Source organism: Sebastes umbrosus, chromosome 20 (genome assembly GCF_015220745.1).
Source record: "Sebastes umbrosus isolate fSebUmb1 chromosome 20, fSebUmb1.pri, whole genome shotgun sequence".
Taxonomy (NCBI): Eukaryota; Metazoa; Chordata; class Actinopteri; order Perciformes; family Sebastidae; genus Sebastes; species Sebastes umbrosus.
Window position 1 is genome coordinate 12,205,146 of NC_051288.1, and position 23,379 is coordinate 12,228,524.

At 39.8% G+C, this 23,379-nt stretch overlaps 4 protein-coding genes across 9 annotated transcripts; 2 read left to right on the forward strand and 2 right to left on the reverse strand.

The window, feature by feature from the left end:
• Window positions 1-1,390: 1,390 nt before the first annotated feature.
• On the reverse strand, window positions 1,391-7,111 carry mfsd1l (major facilitator superfamily domain containing 1-like). 2 transcript variants are annotated; one of them, XM_037755992.1, is made up of 13 exons: window positions 6,903-7,111; window positions 5,232-5,332; window positions 4,991-5,100; window positions 4,854-4,909; window positions 4,623-4,766; window positions 4,378-4,536; window positions 4,178-4,293; window positions 3,211-3,311; window positions 2,904-3,015; window positions 2,648-2,785; window positions 2,375-2,514; window positions 2,168-2,279; window positions 1,391-2,054 (listed from the first exon to the last, which is right to left on the reverse strand). In XM_037755992.1, the coding sequence occupies exons 1-13, from the start codon at window positions 6,922-6,924 to the stop codon at window positions 1,899-1,901; spliced, it is 1,467 nt and encodes a 488-aa protein (XP_037611920.1). In that variant the 5' UTR covers window positions 6,925-7,111; the 3' UTR covers window positions 1,391-1,898. The 2 variants fall into 2 exon arrangements, with proteins under 2 accessions (XP_037611920.1, XP_037611921.1); XM_037755993.1 differs by lacking the exon at window positions 6,903-7,111 and adding an exon at window positions 6,008-6,135 and having other exon boundaries at window positions 1,792-2,054.
• A 1,299-nt stretch (window positions 7,112-8,410) lies between these two features.
• LOC119479756 (probable crossover junction endonuclease EME2) lies at window positions 8,411-11,886 on the forward strand. The gene is made up of 8 exons (XM_037755683.1): window positions 8,411-8,846; window positions 9,971-10,092; window positions 10,195-10,290; window positions 10,374-10,495; window positions 10,580-10,658; window positions 10,855-10,970; window positions 11,054-11,243; window positions 11,389-11,886. The coding sequence occupies exons 1-8, from the start codon at window positions 8,411-8,413 to the stop codon at window positions 11,542-11,544; spliced, it is 1,317 nt and encodes a 438-aa protein (XP_037611611.1). The 3' UTR covers window positions 11,545-11,886.
• A 4-nt stretch (window positions 11,887-11,890) lies between these two features.
• Window positions 11,891-20,477, reverse strand: spsb3b (splA/ryanodine receptor domain and SOCS box containing 3b). Of its 5 annotated transcripts, none has more exons than XM_037755678.1 (7): window positions 18,523-18,558; window positions 16,289-16,427; window positions 14,902-15,082; window positions 14,463-14,650; window positions 14,205-14,307; window positions 13,137-13,262; window positions 11,891-13,018 (listed from the first exon to the last, which is right to left on the reverse strand). In XM_037755678.1, the coding sequence occupies exons 2-7, from the start codon at window positions 16,418-16,420 to the stop codon at window positions 12,474-12,476; spliced, it is 1,275 nt and encodes a 424-aa protein (XP_037611606.1). In that variant the 5' UTR covers window positions 16,421-16,427; window positions 18,523-18,558; the 3' UTR covers window positions 11,891-12,473. The 5 variants fall into 5 exon arrangements, with proteins under 5 accessions (XP_037611606.1, XP_037611605.1, XP_037611608.1 ...); XM_037755677.1 differs by lacking the exon at window positions 18,523-18,558 and adding an exon at window positions 17,154-17,210; XM_037755680.1 differs by lacking the exon at window positions 18,523-18,558 and adding an exon at window positions 16,998-17,145.
• nubp2 (nucleotide binding protein 2 (MinD homolog, E. coli)) lies at window positions 19,516-23,112 on the forward strand. The gene is made up of 7 exons (XM_037755684.1): window positions 19,516-19,651; window positions 20,372-20,490; window positions 20,648-20,846; window positions 21,047-21,201; window positions 22,002-22,112; window positions 22,314-22,383; window positions 22,834-23,112. Exons 1-7 carry the CDS (start codon window positions 19,636-19,638, stop codon window positions 22,971-22,973), a joined length of 810 nt encoding a protein of 269 aa, XP_037611612.1. The 5' UTR covers window positions 19,516-19,635; the 3' UTR covers window positions 22,974-23,112.
• The last annotated feature ends 267 nt before the right edge of the window (window positions 23,113-23,379 follow it).

Consider the following 23,379-nt stretch of genomic DNA (forward strand, 5'->3'; position numbering starts at 1 on the left):
CACAAGCTCTAACAGCTAACATTTTTCTTTAAAAACACTCAAATACAGCAAATAGGGCTGTCACGATATTAGATTTTGACGACTGAAATGAATTCCAGAAAACGGTATTATCGCGATACCTATTGAATATTTAGGGGAAAAAACAATGATGCAATCAGTCAAATTCTTCGTTAAATTAAACGTTTCGTCTCTTTTTTGGCAAATGAAAAATATGAGTGTAGGGAGGTGGAGAGAGAGTCTGTAACCATAACTATACAGTATGTATATGTATATATATATATATATATATATAATTAAGAGGCACTGGATTATTTACACAATATTATCACATGTGTATTATTAACATTTTATCAATATTACATTTTTTAAATATCATAGTTATCATTAATTATCAATTAAAGTTATCAAACCTGTCCTTCCAACTTTCTTGCGCTAATGAAAGTACACATTTTCACCTGTAGGAAGTGTGAAATGAAATTTAAGATAGACTCACCAACATTGTGCCGGTCTGTATCATCTTGGAGGATGAGTATGTTCTTCTGCAATTTACTTACTAGCAGCTGATGTATTTATTTTCAGATATAAAGATATAGCAATTAATGGTAAAATTACTAAAACAGCAATATAAATGGGCACAAATGATCCAGCAAGGAATGTGGAAATGAGGAAAGTTAACCTAAAACATGTTACACTTACTTGTGGTGCTGCCATATTTGCCTGTAGCTATTTAAAAGTAACCTACATTCTTGCAGATGTTGACAATATGATGGATGTGATATGAAGCACTCTTATCACTACTAGCTCCCCCGAAATACCCACCCTGACTTACAAAACGGTTCTGATAAGTAATAAACTATTACTAAGAATTCCAGTAACTAAAATTGGAGGTTGAATATGGGACCTGGAGTAAAAGTCAATTGGGACAAACACAATCTTTACAATACCATGCTTAGTACATGAACTGTTTATCCATTGCAAGCAAATGTGTAAAGATCTCCACCTAGTGGCTGTGATGTGCTACAAATGTCATGAGTATTAAAAAGGAAATTACACTGTTAAACAAGATCATAGGGAAATATTTTGCTCTTTAGCTGCTCCACTATGCTCACCAGCAAATCGCTAACTCTCTCCGTCTGTCGTTTGGTGCTGAGCAGGTAGTGTAGAGTGGATTTTTATATTTTTTTCACTGAAAACAACGCTATCTGAGCAGTGAGAGTGAACCAAAACAGTACATTTGCGGGCCGGAAAGCTAAACAGTGAGCTGAAGCTGGTTATAAAACTACGTAAAGCCGAGGGGAGATGCAGATTGTACCAAGAAAACGTGTAGGTATCAAGCTTTTTTGTTTGTCTTTGTTTTTTGTGTACATGTAGCACAGATTGCACTGTCAAAAAAGGTTAACGGCATTTTATTTTTGCTGTTTTGGCAATGTGAAATAGATCAAATTCCCTTTTTCAAGTACATAGTGAAATCCCGAACAATGAACATACAGATAGGAGGTACAAATATGTAACTGTTGCATTAGAAAATCATTTAAAAAACAGACATTTTTGTGACATGCAATACACGCATGTTAACATGACATTAAAATGATTTAGTGACCTCAGTAAGATTCTCACACTCTGTCATGGCAGCACACTTGATAGCTTGAGGTTAAAAAGAGAGTTTTTACTTATCTGTATTACTGAAAAACAGCAATACCTGGTTCACATTTAAAACACTGTATTTATAGTATTTGGGTGTAAAAACTGTTTAAACTGCTTCGTTATCCGCAGTAGCAACCACAGACACAGTATGGAGAAGTGGTTTTCATTGAGGTGTGCAATAAACCATGTCTAATTTTAAAACGGATGCATACAAAAAATATATAAAAAGAGAAATTGAATAAAGTGTTAAAAACTTAGGAGTTGATAGCACGAGATCTAACCCCCTCGTCCTCCTCCTCCTCCGCCTCCTCCTCCTCATTTTGTTCTTCCTCTCCCGGGTTGAGCGGCTCTCTGTCGGAGTCTCTCTCGGCCTGCCCCGACCTTTTGGTTGTCTTGTTCAGGGTCCCGCCCTGCAGAAAAACAAACATTATATAACTGAACACACTGGATCCTGTTCTGACGTCAGCTGACGGCAGACACACGTATATAAAATGGTACACAAGCAGTCTGAGAGATGTCTGACCTGTCTGTGGTCGACAACGTTGAGCAGCACCGAGGTGACGATGCAGCTGATGGTGTTGGCCAACATGAAGATCATCATCTGCTGCCAACGCCACAGCGGAATTTTAGTCTCACTGGTCAGGAAATGGAGAAAACGGAGAAGGTAAGTAAAAGATCTAACATGCAGCAAGTGCACTGCAATGAGATCCTGGTCTGAAGTATTCCCTACCTTGACTTGGTGCCCAAAATCTGCCCGACGACCAGATTTGACACCCCAATCCCAATCATCTGTATGGAGGTGGCCAGACCCATGGCCGTTCCCAGAGTCGCCTGAGGCACCACGAGGGGAATAGACGGCCACATGCTCGCCTGGAATACAGCACGGATAGTTTAAGATACAACACACATGCTTTTCACTATTAAAATCCCCAGCCCAAAGTATTATAAATGAGAAAGAAAAAGACATATCAAGCACATATAAACTGGCTTAGACTTCACTCACAGCAGCAAAGGAGTAGGTGACTCCCAGCCATATGGTGGAGACGAGAGGAGGGACAAAGGTGAAGGCCAGGAGTCCAAACACAGGCAGCGTGAGGACGGCACAGGCCAGCGCAAAAACGCCCCGCAGACCCACATAGTCCTGGAATTAACCCAAGAGGAATGTTGCATGTTACACCAACTTACCTACTTATTCTATATTGCTTCGTACCACAGACTTTTAAACGGATTAGAAACAGGTTTAGGTTATGGATACGTACTATGAGAATGCCCACGCTGGCTGAGAGGACCAGTGAGCTGTCGTAAACCGCCCCGGCGATGTAGGCCGCCTCCTTTTGACTGTAGCCATCGTACTTATCCTGAATGAACTTACTGGACAGGAAAAAATACAGCATTATGTTAAAACTTTATTATTCTTTCGATGGTTTATGTACTAGGGTCATATCAATACAACGATTTTATGATGCATAAACATCCCAAAGTCTATCCTAAAATGAACACTTAATACTGGCCTTCAAACCCATTTTAAACCTAAGAAATATGCATGTGTTGTGTAGATAGCTCTACCTGGCATCTGCGATGAACGGGAATATGCCGTTGTAGAAGAACATGATGGTGAGAACCAGCAGCCAGTATCTTACGGACAGAAGCTTCACATCCTGAATCCTCTATACATACACACAGAGAAACACATAATGTAGTCGTTAAAGGGATGGTTTGGGTGTTTTGAAGTGGGGTTGTAGGAGGTACTTTCAGTACCTTCAGTTTGGAGAAGCAGACAGGAGTTACCACACAGAAACAAAGCAATGTACTGCTGCGGACGGGGCCAGCAGCAAAACATATTTTAGCCACCTAAAAGAAAGGCCCACCTAAAAATATCAATATCAGATTAAGTGTACGCTATATTTAGAATATTATTATATATTTTCGCTGGTTTACCTTGCTGTGAGACAGCTATATAGTCTATGTTTCCGACGGGGAACTGAAGCTGTTATCTATGCTCTCGCCAAAGCAACCAGACTCCATTGAAGAAAATAGTAATTTTACCTCGCAGAACACGGGAGTTGCTGTTCTACGACTGCCTCGATCGGTTAGTTTGTTTGTGTTATTGTGTGACTTTGGTTAGTTCGGATTCACCAACGTTTTTTTAATGGAGTCTGGTGGCTTTGGCGAGAGCATAGATGTATACAACGGCTTCAGTTCCCCGTCGGAAAGGGCTGTCTTTTTAGGTGAGCCTTTCTTTAAGGTGGCTAAAAATACGTTTTACTGTGTGCCCTATCCACAGCAGTACATTGATTTGCTTCCGTGTGGTAACTCCTGTCTGTTTCTCCAAACTGGCGGCGTGACAACCGTCATCTACTGTAGGTAACACACTGACGATGGTTACCTCATAAAACCCCACTTCAAAGACCCAAACTATCCCTTTAATGAACTTGTAAACAAAAGAACTGAGATCAGATACTCCATCTGCAGCATCTTTGCACTATATACAGTATATGGAATGCAGGTTATCATTAAAAGATACTGTTCGTACCACTTTTCTGGACTGCTCTTGGATGGCGCCATCAAGACCCAGCTGCTTCATTCCGATCTTGTCCAGGGCACTGACAATAACGGCAGATACGAAGCCCAGCACACACAGTAGAGTACCTAGAAAGCATCATGTGAAAATGACTAAAACCTTATTTTTGTTATCATTCAGTCAGATTTCCATCCCTTTTATTTATCACGTACCACCCCAGAGTGTCCACTGCATGCCATATGTTTCTTCAAAGTTCTGGGTGAGGAAGAAGTTCAGGACTGAACCCAGGCGAGAGAACGCCAGGGTCACACCGAACGCCAAGGCCAGCTCCTTCCCTTTGAACCAGAAGGCCGTGATGCGGTTCTGAACAACTGATAAGGAGGGAAATGAGAAGAGCGGTTTAGGAACATCCCTCACCGCAAAGAGTATGTATGTGACTTTTGAAAGGTGGCCTCACTGGTCAGAGATCCATTGCCCGATCCAAAGAGTAATCGGCCTGTGAGCATAAGTGGCAGCAGATAGGGAGTTCCTTTGAAGTGGGAGCCTAGAGCAAACAGCGACGAGCCCAAAACACACAGGAAAGAGAAGAGAAATACTCCAACTGCAGGGCAGAGGAGGAAAGGGACATTTACCACAAGTTATCAAGAGTCAGTTGTTTGATTTGCAGATGAGATATTGGTAAACTTACAGCGGTTTCCTAATTTGTCAATCATGAAGCCAGCCATGATCACCACTACTGCATTCCTGTTGATAGGAGAGAAGAGAAACAACTGAAGCTGTTTTCTGCTAAGACATTTATCAATAGTAGAGTCAATGTGTACTTACGTCCAAGCATAGATGGCGTAAAGAAGATTGTACTGCTGAGGGTTCATTCCCAGTCCTTCCACACAATCCACTGTCCCATTGATCACTGTTGCATTGGAACATGTCAGGTTCTGTCAGGTGAGGGGAAGCCAGTGATTTATTATTGAACTAGACACAAACTGAGGACAGACTGCAAAAGATCCTGTTGAGTTAATGCGGGGAAATCATATGATACTGACGGTAACTTTAACATGGTTCTTACCCCCTGGAACTGATCCTGCAAAACACTGGGGATGTCGAAGCAGAAGTAGGAGCCAAACGTCAGCAGGCAGTTGAAGAACAGCACCACAAAGCGGTAATACGCTGTAAAACAAAAATAAATAACAAAGAATAAATCATTGATTTCTCCTGGAGTCTAACTTTCATTTAAGACAAGACTAACGTCACTTTATTTATTTCAAACATGTAACAAATAAGTCAAAACAAAAATAACAACTCTTAATATACAAATGATCATAAACAATATAAATAAACAATGTAAATAAATATTACATGTAACTTCACTATGAAAGTCAGTCTAAAACATGGAAATGGAAGAGATACCGATACCACTAAATGCATCAACAGTATTTCACAACAGCAATACATTTTCATTTTAAAGCTCAATTGAATTGAATATCTGCAGAATATATTCCAACCAGAACATATGTGAGCACCTGATGGACATCCTTATCCATTTAATTATTGGCCTTAGCACAATGCTTTTGAAAAGATGAAATCACTGTAAAGCTTTGAGACATAAAATATTCTGCTAATAAGTGTCAGATATACAGTGCCTTCAGAAAGTGTTCAGACCCCTTTACTTTTCACATATTGTTATGTTGTAGCCTTATGCTAGAATCGATAAAACTATTTTTTTCCCTCATCAATCTACACTCAATGCACCATAATGACAAAGCGGAAACAGAATTTTAGAAAGTTTTGCAAATTTAATAAAAAGGAAAAACTGAAATATCACATTGACATAAGTATTCAGACCCTTTACTGTGACACTTGAAATTTAGCTCAGATGCCTCACATTTCCCTCGACACAATCCTGTCTCTGAGCTCTTCAGGCAGTTCCTTTGACCCCATGGCTTAGTTTGTGCTCTGATATGCATTGTCAGCTGTGAGACCTTATATAAACAAGTGTGTACCTTTCCAAATCATTTCCAATCAATTGAATTTACCACAGGTGGACTCCAGTCAAGGTGGAGAAACATCTCAAAGATGATCAAGGGAAATGGGAGGCACCTGAGCTAAATTTCAAGTGTCATAGTAAAGGGTCTGAATACTTATGTCAATGTTTCCTTTTTAATAAATTTGCAAAAATTTCTAAAATTCTATTTCTACTTTGTCATTATGGTGTATTGAGTGTAGATTGGTGAGGGGAAAACATAATTTAATCGATTTTATCATAAGGCTGCAACATAACAAAATGTGAAAAAGTGAAGGGGTCTGAATACTTTCTGAAGGCACTGTATATCTCCCATAAAAAAAATCTCATTCTGCACAGTGAAGGTTAAACAATCATGTGAACTAACAATAAAAAAAAAACACATTTTTGAGTCAGCTCAGCTGATTTTGTACATTTCCTTTAACTCATCCCAATGGGGGAATATCGTGTTTACCTCTCTGGGAAAACAAAGATTATCTTAATTTTGCATTATCTTATCTTTTTTTTCAGAATTAATTCATGAATAAGGAGATAGCAAACAGTTTACTACTAACATCAAGGTTTTTTGCAACTTCCCATTTAGTCACATGAGCTCTTTTAAGGACACTTGAAGCATAAACTGCTGAGTTGGTCTTTCAGTGGCCCAGTCAGACAGAGGTCTGGTCTACTGATATATACTATATACTATATACTAAGTAAAACTACAGTCAGACGTACCTTTCTCTGCCGGCTGCGTCATAGTGAGCAAAAAAAGGACAGTAACTATAAAAGAAAACTTCCCAATCCCTTTATTCAGTGTTGTTTACATGAACAGGCTGGTTAGGAGGCTGCGTTGAGGTCTGCTATAACTCTGCTGCTGCTGCTGGCTGCTGGCTGCAGACCGCAGATCTATAAACTACATGGATGGAGCACTTCCGGTCTGAGGCCGCAGCGGATTGTTTGCAGATCTGCGCACGCAGCGACACTGAAGCCGTTTTTGTTTTTAACCCGGAAGCTTTACTGAGGAACATTTCTCAGATCACATTATTGTCTATAGTAAACATTCAAGAAAAAGCAAAAGTATAATAATAATAATAATAATAATAATAATAATAATAATGATAATAATAATAATGAAAATAACAATGATAGTAATAATAATAATAATGATAATAATAATAATGATAATGATAGTATTAATAATAATAATGAAAATAATGATAGTAATAATAATAATAATGATAATAATAATAATGATAATAATATAAATAATAATGTTAATAATGATAATAATAATAATGATAATAATGATGATGATGATGATGATAATAATAATAATGATGATAATAATAATGATAATAATAACAATGATAATAATAATAATAATGATGATAATAATAATAATGATAATAGTAATAATAATAATAATAATAATAATAATAATATAATAATAATAATAATGTCGATTTATTTTTAATATAATTTTATTTTTTTTGTATTTTTATATATGTATATATGTATACATATATACGTATACATATATACTTATATATATATATATACATATATATATATATATATATACATATATACATATATATATATACATACATATATACATATATATACACGTATATACTGTATATATATATATACATATATACACATATATATACATGTATATATGTATATATATATACATATATACTGTATATATACATATATATATATATATATACACAGACATACATACACCGCACATTGCACTACATGCACACACTGCATACCACATATACATATATAGACATACAGACATATATACAATACACAGCATCCGACCATGCATACATTATTCTTATACCCAAAATCAAATATCCACAAATTTTCATTATTCTTTACAGAAAAAATAGGAAGATAGACTAAGACAGAGTAAATATTAAAGGGACTGTTTGTTTCTGATTCTTACAAACAGACCAATACATACATAAACAGTGTGTTATCATTGTGGCCTGTGATTAAATCCAATAAAACCAATAGATGTGTCAGCCTTAGATAGTCAGCTGCATCTAATCTACTGTTTTGTCTCCTTTGTAAAAGTGCAGTGCATGGTTAGTGGGGTTAAGGGGTAAATGCGCGTTTCTCCTCTTTTGTCCCTCGGCGGACACCATCGAGATGATAATAAACAAAGCTGCTCCGATGCGTTCACGGACTTTCGGAGGTTTGAGATGATGTTTTAAACCTATGAAATGTCTGTGTTGCGCAGAGCTAAAACATGGGAAATATCTGAATCTGAGGGAAGCGACGCTGAGACCAAACAAATAGTAACCGTCAGCACAGACTTAACAGAGGATCAGAGTTCAGACCACAAGTGCAAAACCCTTCCATCATCCTCTCCCACCAAAACAGAGACCTGTCTAACTTCTGCTGCTTTGTCTCCACGGCCACCAGATGGAGGCTGCACGCCGAGCCCTGCGAGAAAACGCCGCACCAAGGAGGAGGTAGAGGCGGACAGACAGGCGAACAGGGAGAGGAAGGAGGCGAGGGAGAGGCAGAGAGCAGCCAGAGCCCGGGAGAAGGAGGAGAGGAGACGGGAGCAACAGGAGAGGAGAGAGGCTGCGGAGAAGCTGAAGAGTCTCCGGCCAGAGAGCTGCCTCAGGTGTCTGACTGTCTGCATTGATGCAGGTACACCATGGTGCCTTCAAGTGCTGTCGGAAATTCTTCTTTCCATCGACTACAGCTTGTCAACAGCTAGGAAAAAATTGATAGTTTTTTTGTAATTGATGCTGCAAAATACACATTGCAATACTATAAACACAAATGCATATTGGTTCAAATTATAAATTTTTTTTCATTAGATATATTTTTAATTTGAAGAAATATTAAAGGTGCTATTGATAACATTCAGCCACTAGATGTCGCACCTTGTTAGAAGCCTTGTTAGAAGTGGGAACTGAACTTCAGTTATCTTCCACAGATATAAACAAAACATTAATTTTGGACCGCCAAATATTTTTAAATGATTGATTCACAATTATAATGATTGTTTTTAGGAAAAGTCATATTTTTATTTGGCTCCTTTCTTTATTTTCATTTTGTTTTTTACCTGATTTGGTTTTACTCAGACATTTACATAAACATACTTAATTAGATACAAATATGAAGTGAACCAACATTTCCACTTTTTACAATGAAATTATAGAACACACAAATAAAAACATGTGGTGCTTTTCATGTGAAATAAGATAAAATAAATAATAATATATTTGGTTCCTTTCTAAAAGTTCTGTGGCTGTATTATTTATTCAAAATTATTCGTCTATATAAAAATGTTATCATTAAGACCTTGAAAATGCTAGTATTTTTTAAATTTTTTATTTTGACAAAGAAGTACCAAAAATGCTGGTTTTAAATGTATATTAAATGTATTGGTTATTTCTGGTGTTATATTTGTATCCTAATTAAATAAAGTGCTTTTGTTTATTTATAGTTTTAGTCTAGTTTTAGAAGTTGTCTGTGAGTACTGTTCAGCCTCTCTAAATATTGTTACAATGGCGTAACATAGACTCATATACAAGGATTTTAGCAAGTATAGTATAACTATTGGCTAATAAATCAATCAAAACTTTAGGCAATGAACATTGCATGCATGACAATTTGTATTTACAACCTACTTCAACCAATGTTTCAACGCACCAACAAGGACCACTTAAAAGGCATCATCTGACTTCCTCAAAGAGCACAATAGGCTGAAATGCAGCATGCATATGTTTGTTCATCTGTAAACTTATGTGTGTGCTTTTCTCCAGCTCTTCTGCAACATGATGGCTCAGACATCTTGCTGGCCACCCTGGCTTCCTTTGAGTTGAGGTTCAGCATTGAGAGCCAGCAGCTCCCACACAGCATCACCTGGACCAGAGATTTACCTCAGGTAGGCACCTCACGCTTCTCCTAACATAATAAACATTAGAATTAAATGTGATATTTTGGCTGCATTATTAATTATTGTATTTTTACTTTTATATTTCTTTAGCAAGGAGAAGATGGCAAGGGCTCGGTGGAGGAGGAGCAAGTGGTTCTGGTGCTGGGTCTGACCGACTTTATGGACATGGTGATCTCTGTGAAGAAAGTAAGCAACTTTTTAAAGTTGTAATAACTTTGATTGCAGCCTACATGATGGCCTTCCTCCATGTTATATTGTTGCCACTGCAGATGCTAGACAGTGACGGGGAGGATACAGGGATGGGGTCTTTCCTCAGTCCAGTTTTGGAGCGTCTCAACCGGGATGCCAAGAAGGTCACTCTCCTAGTCACAGACTCGCTGCCAGATTACAGGTAAGTGGTGAGACAACACATGTATTATGTGTTATAGCTTTCTTGTACACACTCTGACCTGACTTACTGGTTTCTTACCAACAGGACCGACGGTTGTGGTGTGCATTTGCCAGATGAGACGCTACAATCCAAATTGGGGATGGAGAACCTGGACACGGAGGAGGTCAGATTACTTTGAATCTGGAAGGATTAGTCGATGTTGCGTGTTCTATTTGTAGATGTTTTGCCACTCAACTGTACGTTTCAGAAAGTAACAGATAGCTAAAGACTGTACATACTTTACCTACACATTCCTGCACACGTTATGAGCTGAGCTTTAAGTTTTAAAGTACAGAAGATGATGAGTTTCTTTCTTTCAGGTTCTTGTTTACCTGCAGCTCTGCAAGAATATCTCACTGGTCTTCCTGGATGGCTGGCAAGAGGTCACTAACCACGTGTGTGCCGTCACCAAGTCCTTATCAAAACGCCCTTTCAAGTATGCAGCCGTTGTCACAATAACAGACAATGAAAATTTACCTGACAAATCCTACCTCACTTAGACCTACCATGTCTTTCCAGACTGCTGACAGAGCGAGAGGAGCTGCCCTTCTGTGTGGATGGTTCCTGGGCCAGCGGGGTTCGGGTGGAGAGGGACGGCTCTGGGCTGATCCAGGTCTGGAGCAGGCAGATCCAGCAGCTGAACAGAGTCAGCCCGGCTGTGGCCTCCACTGTGACTGCAGCCTACCCGTCTCCTCAGCTGCTGCTGCAGGTACACCTGAGTGTACAGTCTTGTGCCACCCACTGTGTGCAACTGAGGCATTTTGGGATAAATCGAGTGCTATTTATTACTTTAAAAACGTATTAAAAAACCTTCCAGGAGGTATAAAAAACAATTTCTCATGTTGTTTTTTTAGGCGTACCAGAGCCTGGGGTCAGAGGAGGACAGGAAGGGGCTGCTGGCTGGTCTCTTGGTGAAGAGTGGAGGTAAAGAGAGACGCGTAGGACCGGAGATATCAGCCAGAGTTTACCGCTGCTTCACATCCCAGAACCCCCAGCTGGTGCTGGACTGATGCTGTCCACTTGAGAACCAGATGCACGGATGTCAGCGAGGCTTAATCTGGTCTCTAATGACACTTCGTCACCACTTGGCTGCTAATGTGTTAATGTTGATGTTTACAAGCTAAAAATATGCCTCAGCTATCATGTTCACCTTCCAGCGAAGCACTATTTATTTATACTCATCTGAACTTCACAGATTCGAGGAAGATAATGTATTTAGTAAAATAAGGAATTATGGAATAATTAAGGAATTTCCTGTTTATGTATAAATGCGAGATTTATTGTCAGAGGGACCTACATGATATATTTTGTTTACATGTGAAGTAGCCTATAAAAATGAGGTGCAACAGAAATTTCTGTCATTTTTGTTTTATTTTAGAGAATTTCTTGAGTAAGAAAGTTAATAAACAAACTGTGAATAGAAAAACAAATCCTCTTGTAAAGCAAGAACACAACCACTGTTGAAATTCAAGCCGAATTCTGATTACAAAACACATTTACAAAAAGTCCACAGTATCAAAAAAGCAACTCCTTTTTCCCCCTGGAGTCTGTCCCTGAGAATAACAAGTGTACAAGATTTCCATTGTGTTTTTTTTGTCAGAGTCTAATCTGGCAAACATTAGGCCTTTCAAAGACAGTGACTGGCATATTATTTTATATTACCATTATTAATAACCCCATAAATTGGCTAAAATGTGAATGAATGACCCAGATGTAACTCTAAAATCTCGTTAAATGTCTCACTCAGTACACACTCGCTCCCTTCTCCCCATTCACCGACGAAGCTAAATAAAAAAAGAAATGTAACAATCCACTCAAAATGTAGATTAAGAAATATTGGCTGAAGGATGCTCTTACTGTATCTCCATGATTTCCAACAGGAGATATTGATGGCAATGGTAGAATAGCTGTCTGCTAAAATACGTTTTTGACTACGAGGTCAAGTCCAGCGGCATCTTTTGCATTGGTAATCCTCCGGCTCGGAGCAGCAGCTGTCGTAGTCGCTGCCTGGAGGAGTTGGGGGCCTGTGGCAAGTGCAGGGTTGAGTTTGTGGTGACGTTTGACAGGGGCACTGGTACGGGACTGTGTCGAGAAACGGGCTGGTGCAGGGGCTCGGGGAGGCGCAGGCACTCAGGGTGGAGACCAGGCTGGGGACGGGGCTGTGGACGGGGCTGGAAGGCAGGCTCATCTCCTCCGGGAAGTCCTCAAGCAAGTCCTCGTTCTGCTCCGAGGCTTCAGGGCTGCTGCTGAGGGTGAAGACCCAGCCCAGCTGTACGTGGAGGAGGGTGCGCAGGCCTGGGGGCAGCTCTATTGCATTAAGTACATCGGGGCATTCGGGCAACATTTGGCGGAGCCGGGCACAGCAGAGGTACTGCAGGGAGGTGGGTGTGTAGCAGGCACGGATCACCTTCATGCTGCTTTTAGCTGCTGTGGAGCACACCATGGGGTAGAGCTTCTTGTTCTGCAGCCGAGTGGAAGCAACACCTGTTGTGGCAGGAGAGGTGATGGGATGAAAACACAAGCAGTCATGACTAAAATGCAGTTTTAACCTTGTCTTTCATGTAGCTAACAAGATCTGCTGGAATTACGGAGAAACACGCACCTATACAGTGGCGATTCTTGTAGAAGGTCAGGGTGCCGTGCCAGGTGTCCAGGTGCACTCCTATGATGGAGCCCTGGCCGAACCGAGAGGAGAACTTCACTTTGTCCCCTTTGTGCTGGAAGAAACCTTTAAAAAGACATGTATCAAAATTAGTAGTAGTATTGGTATTCATACTGAAACCACTGCGAGTGATATATTATCATATATTACATCATTAGATTGTATGCATTATGCATAAGTAGCATTTTACTGGTGGTAATTGGTCATGGTGGAGCTAGTTGTTGGTTCCCAATCTCTAATTTTGCCTCTTTTGACCTTGAACAGTTATCTAAATGAAACCATGTGAAAATTTTAGAGGGGAAAAGTGCTAACAACTCATACACATCTGAAATGTGACTAGGGCATAGATGGATTACTGAACAGGCCCACCAGGCACAGGCCCAGGGGCCCAACGTGTCAGGTGCCCCCCTGGCCTTCACCTACAAAATGTCACTCAGAGAGACACTATAACCACAAAGAGACTAAAAATGATCACAAAAAGACATAAAAGAATTTCAAAGAGACATAAAATGACTAAAAGGGACCAAAAGAACTACAAAGAGACACAGACCAAACAGGAAGAAACTCAAAATGACCACAAAGAGACATAACATGACTAAAAGGGACCAAAAGAACTACAAAAAGAAACAAAACAATCACAAAGAGACACATACCAAACAGGAAGAGACTCAAAATGACCACAAAGAGACATAAAATGACCACAAAAAGATGCATAAGGACTACAAAGAGACACAAAACAACAACAAAAAGAGGCAAAAGCATTACAGAAGTCTGTGTCTTGCTCCTATATAGGAGAGGTGGTGGGGCATTTTGCATGTCTGTGCCCAGGGGCCCGTTGTCTCATAATCTGCCCATGGACATGGACACTACTCTGAAATACTCAAGTGAAGCACAAGCACCTCAAAATGGTTCTTAAGCACAGTACTTGAATAAATGTACTCTGGAGAAAGTCTCCATCCAGTTTCACAGATCACTCTGATAATTCATGGTACAATCTGACCCTCGGACCTGTGTAGGAGAGCCCCCAACTGTCCTCGTCGTGGCCCAGCAGGCTGCCGAAGCTGAATTTGAACTTCTCCAGGTTCACCTCTGAAGTCCCAATTCCCACCATCTACACCGACGAAACAGGAAAAACAGGATCAAAACAGGTAAAGTCATAGACGATATGATTGCAAATGATCCTCAACATCCAAACAGAGATTTAGAAACATCTCCAGGCCACCGATTATATAACTTCAGTATAACTCAAGGGACTGCTTTACCCACCATATCAGTTCCATAGACGGGAGAGGTCATCTTGACTTCCCAGAAGTGTTGTCCGTCTGCGAGCTCCTTGGTGCCGCGGATGGCAGCTGTGCCGCAGCTGTAGTCCGAGTGAAAGCTCACCTTCCTGTTGTCACAGCTGAGGAAGGCTCCGGAGGACTTGAAGTGCTCGTCCCACTCCCAGTCAAAACCTGGGAACACGAGCACACGGACGAAGCTGGATGGTTAAGATTTCATGTTTTGTTAACTGGAATATCTGAACAACTATTGGATGGATTGGAATATGTAGGTATATGCTCACAAGGCCAATTTGTAATACACTGTGAAAGCCTTATGTTGTTATATTAGTCTGCCCAGCTTCAACACTACACTTGTGCCAATTTACAGCGTGCCCTGCTGTGTTCATATGGTGTATCACTGTATTCATCAGCTTTTTGCTCACCCTCATCCTCCTCCCCACAGAGACAATCGCTGGTGACGCCGAACCCCGGGCTGAGCTCCTCCTGTCGCTCACACTGGCAGAAAGACTCCCCTATCACCGGTGCTGTGTTGGGCGAGGCCGCCACCTCAGACGAGGCTTGAGAACCCTCCAGGTATTCCACCTCTGACTCCACGTCGCTGATCTGGTTGACACAAACAGCACAAACAGCATCTTGTGAGTTTGTAGATGTGGCCATGGTCCAGGGATGTTGGCTTGGTAGCAGGGAAGGAATTAGATCCAATGGAGGGATTGTATTTCACGTTTTTCTCTGATGCCTTTTTTGTATAGAATAACCTTTTGGTAGCAGCAAGGATGGAAAAAATCACAATCTTGCTATCTCGTCCTCGACAATCCAAAGAGACAAATGTGAGACACGTTTCAAAGACTCAATAAGATAACCTTTTCCCTAATGGTTCCTATTGGTCACAGAAGTCATGTGCACTAGTAAGTAAAATTAGACCCCGTCCAAAAATACTGAGCCTCCTTTTCCTTGACCTGACCATGTCTTACACACATTTCAGACAGTGGAAAACTACTGGGACTCAGGTAGGGGTGTAGAGATAATCGGAAATATTGAGTATCGCGATATTATGTTTTGTGATACTGTATCGAATCTCAAAAACATTGTATTGATTTTTAAATCTACATGCAAAGATGAATTCAGTCAATAATTTATTTCATTTGCAAAGAGATGCACCCTCTGAGTGCATGTGCCCACTGAAAGTAGTAGGGTGACCAGTTGTCCCACTTTACGTGGGACAACTGGTCACAGCATTTTTATCCGCCTTTTTCCTCTGGGATAAGCGGTTACAGATAATGGATGGACATTATATCAACATTTTAGACTACCTCTCTGCATTGGTTATGTGTCCCACATTGTCCCACACAAACTTACTCTTTGTCCCACATTTGGTTTGTTGGGATCTGGCCACCCTACAAAGTAGTGCTATGATGCTGGATGTTACAGCGACTGTGATAAATGCAAATGCAGATCACACTGTTCCGATTGCATAATTTTTTTAACATTTTTTTACTAAAATTGTATGCATATGATGGTGCGTTCTTTATACTAAAATTTGATTTTTTAAAAATGCAATATATTGCAATTTATTGAATCATAACCCCTGTATCATGATACGTATCGTACCGGCAGATTCTTGCCAATACGCAGCCCTATACTGAGGGAGAAATATTATCTGCATCTTAATTATCTCTAACATCAAACAAGAGATGCTTTTAAGTGTCTCTTTATCCAGTCATACCAAAAATAAATGTCATCTTTATTTCCTGGTCCACACTTTGCTCCACTTTTCTTATGTTTCCACCCCACAAACCCCAAATGTGTCACCTGCGTCGTCGTCGTATGGCCCTCCCATTCCTCCCTGTCCGCCGTCAGGATCACTGCCATGGCATCTGTCTCTTGCCGCGTCCCACTCCACGCCAAATGCCGAGCCCGGCCGTTCCTGCCCCGTCTCAGCATGGCAGCTCTGTGGACAGCAGACCCAACACCTTTTACAACAAGCTGGCATGCGTACAGTCGGCTGTGTACTACTTTTTAATTCATGTCAAGTAAGGTCAGTGTTGAACTTCTGGTTCACGGCGTATTTGTTCATTGAGGTCAGATTATTTTTGGACACATACATATCTACTTACACATTTTCTAAACCTAGCACGTTGTGTTCAAGGAAAAGAGACAGAAATAACTCCAGATTGGAGAGGGCTTTCTGAGATTTAACAGCAGACAGATTCAGCTGAGTTTAACTGCAAAATGAAGTCTCGAACAAATCAACAAATATCCTAAAACCAATGATGAGACTGTATCTTCTTAAGTTGGTTGCATTACTTCAACATTTGGAGATGGTAGCTTCTGTGGTTTGACTGATAAATTGTAGAGTGGGATGTGTTTTTGTCTGAGGTTGCGCAAAAAAGGGCGTGAGCAATCTGTGATTCACAGCATGTTGCCTCACAAACTCGTTGGACAACTGAAATTAGGTCATCTAGAATCGTGAGGAGTTAACATTCACTCTAGGCTTCTCAACAGTGTGTTGTTCACTAACCTTTACTCTCTTTACAGTCAGTGTGAAGCTGCAAAATATGAACAAACACGTCTAGACACATGCACACTGGTCTTTGTGCGATATAGCTCGCCTATTTCTATCTGTACCATATGCTGCATGTTGGCAGCGGGAAGTGTTTCCATGCACTTGTTTAACCTTTGAACCCAACGCTCTGCTTCGCCTCTGTGTGGCAGCATGTCCGTTCATCTACAGATAGACACAGATAAAGTCACCTGGCTTGGTGACTACAATGTGTACCAATCATAAATCACAGATTCTAATATATGTGTGTGTGTGTTTACACCTCTGCTAATATTGACTACATGATTATGTGGCACTTTAATTCACTACACGACAAAAAAGTCAAACTTGGATTTACAGATTCTGTAAGAAAAATTACATTTTGAGGAAACTTTAGGATCAATTTAAGTCAAAGTATGATCCAGTGTGACACAGGGAACTATTACAGTATAACAGAATAAACATGGGAAAACTGCACGTGCACTAACAATCAGTGAAACTGATGCAATAACAAAACATTACTGGTATGCTGCCTCTATCCGGTTTGTATTCATACAGTATGCAAAGACACAAGCATGATTCTTAGTTAGATCTTTTTGGTAACTTCACCCTTTATGCTTCCAGATTTATTGACCAAAAACTGAACTGACTAATATGTTTGCTTTTTTTTTTAAAATCGTATCTGTGTTGTGTCTGTTTAACACTTTCACAGCCACTAATCATTACAATCAATCTCCTCAATTGCAGTGTTTTTGTTTTTCTGAAATGTATCCCTGTTTACTTCTAATCACTTGTATAAATACAATTATTTAAATATTATTACATACAATTATAATACACTATTTTACTCTATATTAAAAGTATTATAGATGTGCTCTATATTATGATAACATATGGTTGACACAAGAGTCTTTATTTACTAAATGCTGATAGCATGTCTTGGTTAATGCCACTGCTGATCACAGCAGCTGGTTGACTGCTTTGCAAGCAGGTGCAGGAGAGAGCTGCCAATAATTTAGATTAGTTAGTCTGGAGCTAGTCTCACTTTAATTGGGCCTTACCCTACTTACTGCTAAATGCATCATCTGGACGATCAAGTCAACACAAACTCCAGTAGCTTTGTCAGCCAGTGTTCTGACTGATATGATATGAATACAGTCGCAGTAGGACAGTGACAGTAAATGTCTCAGATATTCAATAACTGAAAATAACACCACTGTCCATGTCCTGCCCAGACTTTCTAGTCAAATGCACCATTGTGATCCACTTGAGAAAGACTGTTCACTACACAAGTCAGTGCACTAAGAGAATCTATAATTCTCACTGAATAATAGCATCAGCTGAATGTTTAAATGTCAGCACATACTGTATGTATATTCAGTAACACTACAGCCAATGTTTTGCTGTGTTGTTGTACCTTTATCTTAACTCAATCAGTAACTAAACTCAGTCAACCACAGTACAGCATGGATATCTCAATTTTTAGCAGCAGTTGTGCTCTTACCTGACAGTAGTCGTCCTATAAACTGTCTTGCAGTGGCTCAGTGACAGGTGCAGTTTACTCTGCCCCACTTCTCAGCAAGCGAGACGTAAACATTACTGCTCCACGCCCTTAACGCCTGCTCATTGGATAAGACTCGTGAGGGGGGAGGGGTTTATGTTAATTTATTTGGTTACCTTTTCCTAAGTAACTAATCTAATAACTGTGGCATTTGTGCAAATGATGAGGAGACATCATGTGTGCGCTGCTGATAAAACAAGGAGGGGAATGTCCATCATGTTCTTAAAAGCAAAAGTAAGAAAGAAAAAAAAAAGAAAGACAGAAAAGCATTGTTCAGATAAAAAAAATTAAAAAGGTGAATTATCTTAGCATATATCAATATTTATTTATTTATTTTATTTATTTATTTGCACATAAATAAAACTGCACAAAATCCAGTCAATGAAAAAACAAACAAGAAATGTGTTTACAGGCTTATAAAAAGGACCTCCCCCCCAACCCCAGGAGGAAAAAAAACAATAACAAAAAAGGAAGAAAGATCTAAACTAACATAATTTTAAAAATACAACAAAAGTTAAACAACAACAAGAAGTACACAAAATGTGCAGAAAAACCTAACCAAAACAGTGGAAAACAATCCAATAAAAACAAAGAACTACATACAAAAAGCAGTACAGAAAAACATGAAAATATATCTCAGCCTATCAAAAGATAATTAGACATCATGAATTAAATGTGATGATAATTTCATTTTCAATTTTAAGATTTTGGGACAATGAAGCAAACAAAATAATGCTTTATGTATCGATATATAAAGACTTATGTCTGGAGCCAGATGTTTGTCTTTAGCACTGGTCGTTTGCCATCTGAAGAATCACACATTTAAAATATTTCACTAACAGAAACACAAAAATCCTGTTTTGCCATCAATTGTGAGCGTCTGTGGTGCTAGTGAATGCACCACGGTGCGCACCGGCAGCCTATTGGTGGAAATGACAGAGAGGCGGGACTTAAGTGAAACATGCAACTGTGTGATTGGCTAGGTGGCGCATGACGACAAACGGAAGTTATTGAGCCCTGTGTGCTGTGTGCTGTGTACATGCGTCAAATACAAACATGGAACAAACTAAAGGTACGTTACCGATCAACAAAGTTTAGTTTAGGAGGTTACTTACGTCCATATTTGTAGCTCGTCAATTCGTACACGAACTGTATCCTCGTTCTTTACCGCTGTCTCTGTTAGAAACTGCTGCGTGTTTGATAAGATACCTGTTTACAGCTAATGGCTAACTGGATATCATTCAGCTCCATCAGCAGCTACATCAGACAAAATAAGAGCTTAACAAAAGGCTTTTCTATCCTCGTTGAAGCTATTGTTTATATGAAAAGCTATTATATTGTGTGATGTTAAAAACAATATTTTAAACTCTAGTTATGTTGAACTTGTGGTGAACTCGGGTGATGAAACTACCTCTTATCTAACTGCAACATCTCTCTCTGAGCCTGATCACTTTGACACTTTAAACTACCAACTCTCGTGACAGAAATTGTATAAATAGCCGTTCATGTTGAACTGACCTATTTTTTTAAATTTATTTTTTATTTATATATTTTTTAAATAAAATTCTCTATTTTTTTTATCCATATTTCATTTTATTTTATTTTGTTATGAGGAAAAGAGAGAAAAGAAAAAAAAAAAAACTCCTCAACTGGCTGGGCATGGGCCATGCTGCCTCAACACCAACTGGGCTTCTCCTCCATCTCCTTTCTCCTCTCTCCTCCCTCCAATGATTGCCTATCTATGGATAGAAAAGGGCATACTGACCTATTTCCTTTCTCCTTTTCATATGAGACTCTAGCAGCATGTCCCAGGTCCGGCGTGTTGTGCTGGTCCTGTCTGGGAAGGGAGGTGTGGGTAAGAGCACCATCACCACAGAGCTAGCTCTGGCTTTCAGGCATGCTGGGATGAAGGTGAGTTCAAAGACCAGAATACAGGGTGTCAGTATATGCTGACATGTTGTTGTCCTATTTAGAACATATAGAGGAGCTATTCAAGAGACTGTATATGTGGTTATGATGCATACATATGTTGCTCACCATCAGTAAGTTGACTGACATAACTTATCAGGTTGGCATCCTGGACGTTGACCTGTGTGGGCCCAGTATCCCCCGCATGCTGAGTGTGGGCCGGCCTGATGTGCACCAGTGTGACGCAGGATGGGTGCCGGTCTACACTGATGCCGAGAAGAGCCTCGCCCTGATGTCCATCGGTTTCCTGCTGGAGGACCCGGATGAAGCAGTGGTGTGGAGGGGGCCCAAGAAAACAGGTGAACTATTCTCCAGTTGGACTGGTCCACTACTGGACTGACACACTTTAACATGATAGTTTTTTTTGAAGGAAACACACACTAATAATCAAATACTATCATTGTCTGCTTTAACATCTATGCCTCAACACTGCCGTGTGCTGCATGTTTTGCACTTGAACTCACCTTCTTCCTCTGTCTTCCTTCGTCCTGTCCCACAGCAATGATTGCCCAGTTTGTGTCAGACGTAGCATGGGGAGAGCTGGATGTGCTGCTGGTGGACACACCGCCAGGGACGTCCGATGAGCATATTTCCATAGTGGAGAACCTTAAAAAACACAGAGTGGATGGAGCCGTTTTGGTCACGACACCACAGGTACCCCACTAGTCTGGAGAGACCCTACTGTCCATAATAGGAGCAAGAAGACTAACTTACATTGAGGGCTGCAACTAACGATTATTTACATCGTCGATTATTGTGTTGATTATTTCCTCGATTAATCGATTAGTTGTTTGGTCTATAAAATGTCAGAAAATGGTGAAAAATGTCAATCAGTGTTTCACAAAGACCAAGATGACATCCTCAAATATATTCAGTTTGCTGTCATAGAGCAGTAAAGAAACCAGAAAATATTCACATACACACGTAGGCAAAATCGTTGGTACCCTTCCGTTAAAGAGAGAAAAACCCACAATGGTCACTGAAATAACTTGAAACTGACAAAAGTAATAATAAATAAAAATTCGCTGAAAATGAACTAATGAAAATCAGCTATTGTTTTTGAATTGTGGTTCAACAGAATCATTTTAAAAAACAAACTAATGAAACTGGCCTGGACAAAAATGATGGTAGCCCTAGAAAAGATGTAAAATAATGTGACCATAGGGACATGTTAAACTAAGGTGTGTCCTGTATTATTATTATGTATGATTTTCATTAGTTCATTTTCAGTGAAATTTTATTTATTATTACTTTTGTCAGTTTCAAGTTATTTCAGTGACCATTGTGGGTTTTTCTTTCTTTAACGGAAAGGTACCAACAATTTTGCCTACGTGTGTATAAGAAGCTAGAATCAGAGAATTTTTAGCTTTATTTCTTACTCTGATTTTTGCCGATTAATTTAATGGTTGACATTTACTCGATCGATTTTCTTTCTGGTCTTGTGTTGGCTACAGGCGGTATCCACGGGGGATGTGAGGAGAGAGATCACCTTCTGCAAGAAGACAGGTGTCCGGATCCTGGGCATCGTCGAGAACATGAGTGGATTTGTTTGTCCGCACTGCTCAGTATGTAAACTTTCATACAATTCAGATGTGAATACCAATACTTTCTAATGAAATTGTAGTCACAGTAATGTGCATCCAAGTCTGACAGACTATGAAGGATATAAAGGTCCTGTGCAAATCAATTGCTCTAGTACTCATTTTAAATATGTATTTAATTAGATCTCAACCAAAATATGTACGTGATTTTTTTTCTCTTTTCAGGAGTGCAGCAATATATTCTCAAAGGGTGGCGGTGAAGACTTAGCCAAGCTGACTGGATGCCCATTCCTAGGTGAGATCAATATGGTTGAATTACATGTAATGTTAGCTTCCGGCCACAAGGTGTCACAACACACCATGACCGCACATCACTCCTCACCCACCATTCATGATTTAGGAGGCATTTTGCATCACTGCCACACTGCTAAAATGGTCGATCCAGATTTCAGTGCAGCAGGTTTTAAAATGACCTCAGTGAGGGCACGATACATAAATTATCAATAATTCTTGATCACATTTAAAGATCATTTAATGGTTGCCCTCAGCAGTTATCAGCTCTGTGTGCAGATCAATCTCTTGAGTAATGATGCAGCTAATTCAGTTACCCTGTGGCAGTTGTATCTGACAGCGCTGCGTGGCTTTAGCCATGCAAGTATTTGATAAGTCAATGCCCCTTTAACGTCCACTCATTTCTCACTATTGATCATCATCAATTAAGTCGCTGTGTCTGCTCCATTTCCAGGTTCTGTGCCCTTGGATCCTCTGCTCAGCAGCTGTATAGAGGAGGGCAAAGACTTCATAAAGTCGTTTCCCGACAGCGCCACCTTCAGTGCCATCAGCAGCATTTCTCAGACTCTGCTCAGCAGCCTCCAAACAGCTTGAGTCACAAGTCTGTATTGTGTTTACATGTTAGCACATAGGCTCAGAAATGTAAGTCATTGTGCAGATTGTAATGATTTCTATGTTGCATTTTTGTCCTGTACAGTTAAACACTATGGAAAATAAAATTATTTACTGATTATCTTGTTTTATACCTTATTTCAAATCTGCCATTAGTACAATACAGGCTCTGTTGGGTGCAGTTATCTTTCTTGCTGCAGTTGCAGTTCTTGAGGCGTTAACAAGTGTGAAGATTACCAGCGTTCACCACAGAGTGAAACAGGAAGACATGAATACAGTAAAAAAAGCAGCTCAGCTAATCTGTTTTACTGCAAACCTAGAGACCTCATTTTGTACTAAAAATGCCAAGTCATGCTTCCTGTGTTAAGACTGTCACCTCAAAATATAC